We start from the raw sequence: 6,785 nt of genomic DNA on the forward strand, positions 1-6,785 counted from the left end.
CGTACCCCAGTCCCTATTAACGTACCCCAGTCTCTATTAACGTACCCCAGTCCCTATTATCGTACCCCAGTCCCTATTAACGTACCCCAGTCTATTAACGTACCCCAGCCTTCCATTAACGTACCCCAGTCCCTATTATCGTATCCCAGCCTTCCATTATCGTACCCCGGTCTCTATTAACGTACCCCAGTCCCTATTAACGTACCCCAGTCTATTATCGTACCCCAGCCTTCCCTTAACGTACCTCAGCCTTCCATTAACGTACCCCAGTCCCTACTAACGTACGAGAATTTATTAGATTTTCTAGCTGTAGCACTAAAAATAGTTATAAATATGGCCTTAGATATAATTTCACCCGTAATTTTAGACTTATTTAGGGCATAGATATTTCTATTATATAAGATGGTCTAACGGCAACGGTGTCAAATATTTATTTAATTGCGTTGTGATATTTGTAATACTTTCTTTACATTCATGGACTTATGATCTTTTCAGTGTCTTAGCCTAATTTTAACTACATTAGATAAATTAAATCATCCAACAAATTAACTAATTGGTTAAATAAGATATTAGTTCTGAAAGCTAATAACGCATTAAATCTATTGAGGATCAATTACAATAGTACCCCAGTAATGAGATAGAAAACGTAACTGAATAGAAAACGACGATGAAAGAAAAGACGATGATAGAAAACGGCGGTGAACAAGAAAATATTGAGCAGATACTTAGATAAACTCGATACATTTTTCAAAAATATTTTTTCTGGTAATTTGCAGCAAATAGGCGCGAGATAAACAGCGTGCGGACTTATACAGCGATTTGTATAGTTATCATCTGTATACTTGCATAAATACAGTATATATCGACTGGTCACCGATTCCGGACCACCTATATACATATTTGTANCCCGTTAACGTACCCCTGTTGATCAGGTCGCTGGGTAGCTCCTGTTCCTCAGGAAACAGGAAATCGGGCGGCATTTCAATGCGTCTGTTGATGCTGATGTTGACTTTACTGTTGTTGTTATTGCTGTTGTTGACGTCGCTGTTGATGATACTGTTGATAACAGACGAGTTCTCAGTTGACGTTTGTTCCTGTTTGTCAATAACAGCTGCTATTGGTATATTGATGTCTGTTGTTGCACGGATGTTGGTTACGTTGCTGTTGTTGTTACTGTTGTTGATACTGTTGTTGTTGTTGTTGTTGTTGTTGCGGTTGTGCAGAGATGATATTGTGCTTGCAATAAGAGCAGACGGCCGAGTGCTGTTCTTGTTGCTAGCTGTTGTTGCTGTTGTTGTTGTTGCGTTACTGTTGAATAAGAGTAGGGTCAGGACATGTGGGCTCAATGAAATTTCAATAACGCAGTAAGTATTGTAATAAATAATACCTATTAATATTAATAATGATAATAATAATAATATTAATAATAATAATAATAATAATAACAGTAATAACAATCATAATTTTAATAATAATAATAATGTGTTGATAGTACCGTAAACAAGTGTTGATAATAAACAAAATAAAATTCTTCACAAAGAGAACGACTAATCCTCGAAACTATAATAACTTTTGATATAGTAAATTAAAGTTAACGTAACTATAAACGAAGTTATAGTAACACGTAGAAGGCTACCCGCAAAGATATACAGGAGGATCCACGGAAACTTCCTGTTTTGTATGTCGTTAAATTGCGTTAAAGTTGTCGGAAACTCAGTCGAGATGTTGTAGGAAATGAGCGGGGAGTATTTCATATGAAAACCAAGGTCATGAAATTTTGTGTACCGCCTAGTAAGTAGCCACTAAACATTGGACAAGTGAGTAGCGTGCGTTTGCTGTCGAGACGTACTTTTCTGATGGGCGTTCCATTATCGCTACTCAACGAGCATTCCGTACTCGGTCCCTAATAAGAAATCGATTGTAGCAAAAAATTGCGAACACATTTAAGACAAGTAGATGTGTTTTTTATTGGTTATCATAAATAAATTGTTTATAATGACTGTCCAGGAACTCTACCTCATGTGAAGAACAACATACATCAAGCCACCGCCACCATACCCGTCAATGTTTCAGCGAGTTGAACGCAACTTCAAAAATCAACTAACTGAATGCATTGACAATGAAGGCCGTCATTTGTCCGACGTCATCTTGAAAAATAAGTGATACAAAAGTTGAGGATTGAGGTAGTGAATTTTTCAATGAAGTCCTGGGTGGCGCCTGATGCAGATCAGGCGCCAGCAAGTCTAATTTTGTTAGGGCAAATCTAAGTGCACTAAGGGCACGGAGATTTACGCGCCCTCCGAGTCCTGGGCGGCACCTGATGCAGAACTGACCAGCATCTAAATTTTGTTAGGGTAAATTTTGTTAGGGCAAGTCTAAGTATACACTAAGGGCACGACTAACCCTCGGTTGTGCTGCTGTGGTTGCTGCAGGTCACCCATGAGTCGGACAGGTGTTTGTGGTTGAACCCCAACCCCTGGGGTTGTGGGGGTTGTGGTGGTGGTTGCAGATGTTGGTTTAAATAGAGCGTAAGTACTTACGTTCACTTAGTCATAGACAAGAAAATAGAGCGTAAGTACTTACGTTCACTTAGCGAGTTTTGAAAGTATGGCCCAGAAAACGTACACTGTTTGAAGAAACGGTAGAAAAACGGCGTTCTAGTTGCCGGCCACTACGTGGAAATAAACCGTTTATCCGTTTTTTCATATGTTGTACGGGTTTCTAGTGTTAAATTTGAATAAAAACGGTCATACGGTGTTTATTTTCACGTGCCGGCCGGCCACTAGGATGCCGGTGAGACCGATTAAGAATGATTTTTCTTACAGTGTACCGGCTCACTTAACGTGATTTCAGCTTCACACCAACGTTATTTTAACGTCAAATCTACGTTATTTTTAACGCTTAATCAACGTTATTTTAATGTTAATCAACGGTATTTCTACGTTTAATTACCCTTATTTTACAGTTAAATTGCCGTTATCTTACCGTTAACTCATCGTTCTTTCAACGTTAAATCAACGTTATTTTAACGTTAAGTCAACCTTATTTTACAGTTTAATCAATGTTATTTCTACGTTATATCACCGTAATGTAATTTCACCGTCCACGTACCAGTACCAGGCAGGGGGCAGAGCTTGGTGTTGTGGGGGAGCGTCTGGTACTTGGGGTCCTGCTTGATCCCCCGGAACTCCCCCAGCTCCAAGGACATTGTCATTCTGGGGACATTGTTGCTGCTGGGCCATCGTGGCCTCAAAGCTCTGGGACAACTGGGCCACGATACCCCCACTGGGTGCCTCTCCCCCTACGGGGGGAAACAGTCGTCGTAATGAATCGTAACGTACCAGGATACATACCGGCTCATTTAACGTAATTTCAGCTGAACCATTGTTATTTTAACGTTAAATCAACGTTATTTTAACGTTAAATCAACGTTATTTCAACGTCAAATTAACGTTATTCTGACGTTTAATCAACGTTAAAGAAACGTTATTTCTACATTTAAGCAACGTTATTTTACCGTCAAATCAACCTTATTTCAACGTTTAATCAACGTAATTTTAACGTTTGATCAAGGTTATCTTAACGTTTGAGCACCGTTATTTCTACGTTAAAACACCGTTATTTCTACGTTAAAACACCGTTATTTTTACNGCTACACTGTACACGCTACAAGCTACACTGTACCATGGCAAGGTTGTTGCAGGACGCAGCGCAGTGTAGCGGGGTCCAGCTACACTGTACACGCTACAAGCTACACTGTACCATGGCGAGGTTGTTGCAGGACGCAGCGCAGTGTAGCGGCGTCCAGCCGTCGCTGTCCTGGGCGTTGACGTCGCAGCCGAACGTCACGAGGAACGTCACGATGTCCAGGTGCCCCGCGCAGATGGCGTTGTGCAGCGCCGTGATGCCTTCGTCGTTGGCCGCCGAGGGGTTAGATACCTGCCGGGGGTGAGGGGTTAGTTGGGGGTGAGAGGTTGAGGAAGTGGGGGGCAGAAGGTGGGGGGAGGCTGAAGTGAAAGAAGGGTTGATGGGAAGAAAGAGCATAAGTTGAAAGGTGAAGAAGACTTGCGGGAGGATGAAGAGGTTACTTTCGGTTGAGGGGGAGAGGGGTTGAGGGGAAGAAGGGTTGAGGGGAAGAAGGGTTGAGGGGAAGAGAGGTTGAGGGGAAGAAGGGTTGAGGGGAAGAGAGGCTGAGGGGAAGAAGGGTTGAGGGGAAGAAGGGTTGAGGGGAAGAGAGGCTGAGGGGAAGAAGGGTTGAAGGGAAGAGAGGTTGAGGGGAAGAAGGGTTGAGGGGAAGAAGGGGTTAGGGGAAGAGAGGTTGAGGGGAAGAGGGACGATAAGTTGAAAGGTGAACAGTTTAGGTTAGGACAAACTTACCTGGTTTGTCCACATTTTACCCTCCTAGCGGACGGGTTGAGTTCTGTACAATTCCAAACGACTGCTTTTGCTCGTCAACTCAAGTTCTATGGGGATTTCTCTCTGAAAGTTTGAGGTCGGTGTCTCGTGTAAGCGACCTCTTGAAAGAGTTTCTTATATTTTTATCAAAGTCACCAGAGACGCCTACTGTTGTGCCTTATAGCCGGCTTAAACTTTGAAGGCTTAAAAACGGCGGTTTAAAGAATTACTCCACTATTGTGGTGTAACGAAGAATTTTTATGGATAAAATTCTACTCTTGAGTGCTANCTTGAAAGAGTTTCTTATAAGGAGTTTCTTATATTTTTATCAAAGTCACCAGAGACGCCTACTGGTTTGCCTTATAGCCGGCTTAAACTTTGAAGGCTTAAAAACGGCGGTTTAAAGAATTACTCCACTATTGTGGTGTAACGAAGAATTTTTATGGATAAAATTCTACTCTTCAGTGCTACTATGCACGATTAACACTAGACGCGAGACGGCCTTTTGTACCGAAACACTAAGGAAGCACTACAACCTAACCTCATTTTAGAAGGTTTATTTCTGAGCAGGTACAACGAGAGAAATAAGTAATGCATTCCGGGAGGTCAAAATGAAATACTGCGTTTTATTAGGCGGATGATTATTTGATTCTCAGTTCAGTGTGAGATTTTTGAGAGATTATTGATTGAATCCAATTAGTAGAGTTTTAGTCTTGTTGCTTACGCTGCTAACCTCCCGCCGTCTCGGGCCACAGCCAGTTTTCAACTTTCTAGATAAGAAAATAAAAAAAAAAACTCGACAACCCATACCACCCATGAAAATATTTTGCACACTTCTCGAAAATAAATTAGTTAATTGTAACACAGAATCCATACACTCGGGTTTACATTTCTGTTTCACTACTTGAGTTAGGCCTGCGGAGGTACAAAGGGTGTTATCGACCTGCGACGGGGAAGACGAGAGGGGGCTGGTGAAAGTAGTGAATGTCAGTGGAGGTGGTGGGGGTTGAGTTGTGGGTGAAGGTAGTGGGAGTATGGATCAAAGTGGAGACGGTTGGACGACTCAACTAAATTTGGGACCTTTTATGCTTTAATCGAATAATAGTCTCTACATTTGAATTAAATTTGATTTGGGTTTGCTTGGCCACCCGATCGAAATAAGTTTCTGGTCAGAATCTGCCTTCCGACTTCACAGTCGCCTGAGAGTATGACAAGGGTTGGCCGAGCTTGCAAGCTGCCCAGAGGCTGCACTTCAAGCCCGGCCGAAGCCGACATTAGCGGCTGATTTACGCGCTCCCCGAGTCCTGGGCGGCACCTGATGCCGAGTCCGGCCAGCTTCTGAATTTTGTTAGGAGGGCGGAAGTGGGAAAGAATTCGTATCGAACTTGGGGTGAAAGCGGACGTAAATGTTGAATACCATGAATCCGACTAAAGTGGGTCATGTGACCCATAAAAGTGGGTCATTTAACACATAAAAGTAGGTCACATGCCCCATAAGTGAGTCACACAACCCACTCCTCACCTCCATGGCGGTGCGCTTGACCAGCTCCAGCTCCCCCTCCAAGGAGGCGTCCAGCAGCAGGGCGAGGGGGTCAAAGCTCACCCGTCGGGGGAGCCGCAGTCCCCCCAGTCCCCCGGTCTTGAGGTTGCCCTTCCGCCGCAGCACCACCGGTCCCCCGGCGTCTGGGGGGAGGGGGGGGTTTAAATGGGGAGGAAGGGTGGGTATTTTAAATGTTAACTCAATGAAAATAGACGTTTTTACGTACGTACTTACCCCATGAACGTACCCCAGTCCCTATTAACGTACCCCAGCGGCCCAGCCCTCCATTAACGTACCCCAGTCTCTATTAACGTACCCCAGTCCCTATTAACGTACCCCAGTCTCTATTAACGTACCCCAGTCCCTATTATCGTACCCCAGTCCCTATTAACGTACCCCAGTCTATTAACGTACCCCAGCCTTCCATTAACGTACCCCAGTCCCTATTATCGTATCCCAGCCTTCCATTATCGTACCCCGGTCTCTATTAACGTACCCCAGTCCCTATTAACGTACCCCAGTCTATTATCGTACCCCAGCCTTCCCTTAACGTACCTCAGCCTTCCATTAACGTACCCCAGTCCCTACTAACGTACGAGAATTTATTAGATTTTCTAGCTGTAGCACTAAAAATAGTTATAAATATGGCCTTAGATATAATTTCACCCGTAATTTTAGACTTATTTAGGGCATAGATATTTCTATTATATAAGATGGTCTAACGGCAACGGTGTCAAATNGTACACGTAGCGGCCTAAGTACACGTAGCGGCCTAAGTACACGTAGCGGCCTAAGTACACGTAGCGGCCAAATTGACAGGTCATAATTGAGAAGAGGTCAGTGATTAGCT

General features: G+C 43.4%; 1 protein-coding gene across 1 annotated transcript; it reads right to left on the reverse strand.

Moving 5' to 3' along the window:
* Positions 1-3,769: 3,769 nt before the first annotated feature.
* On the reverse strand, positions 3,770-6,078 carry LOC108677267 (apoptotic enhancer 1 protein; the record flags this gene model as incomplete). The annotated part of the gene is given in 2 exon segments (XM_018165469.1): positions 3,770-3,939; positions 5,918-6,078. Coding segments are annotated over 2 exon segments (331 nt in total), but the record flags the coding sequence as incomplete, so codon positions are not given.
* Between the last annotated feature and the right edge of the window lie 707 nt (positions 6,079-6,785).

Source organism: Hyalella azteca, unplaced genomic scaffold (assembly GCF_000764305.2).
Source record: "Hyalella azteca isolate HAZT.00-mixed unplaced genomic scaffold, Hazt_2.0.2 contig6686, whole genome shotgun sequence".
NCBI lineage: Eukaryota > Metazoa > Arthropoda > Malacostraca > Amphipoda > Hyalellidae > Hyalella > Hyalella azteca.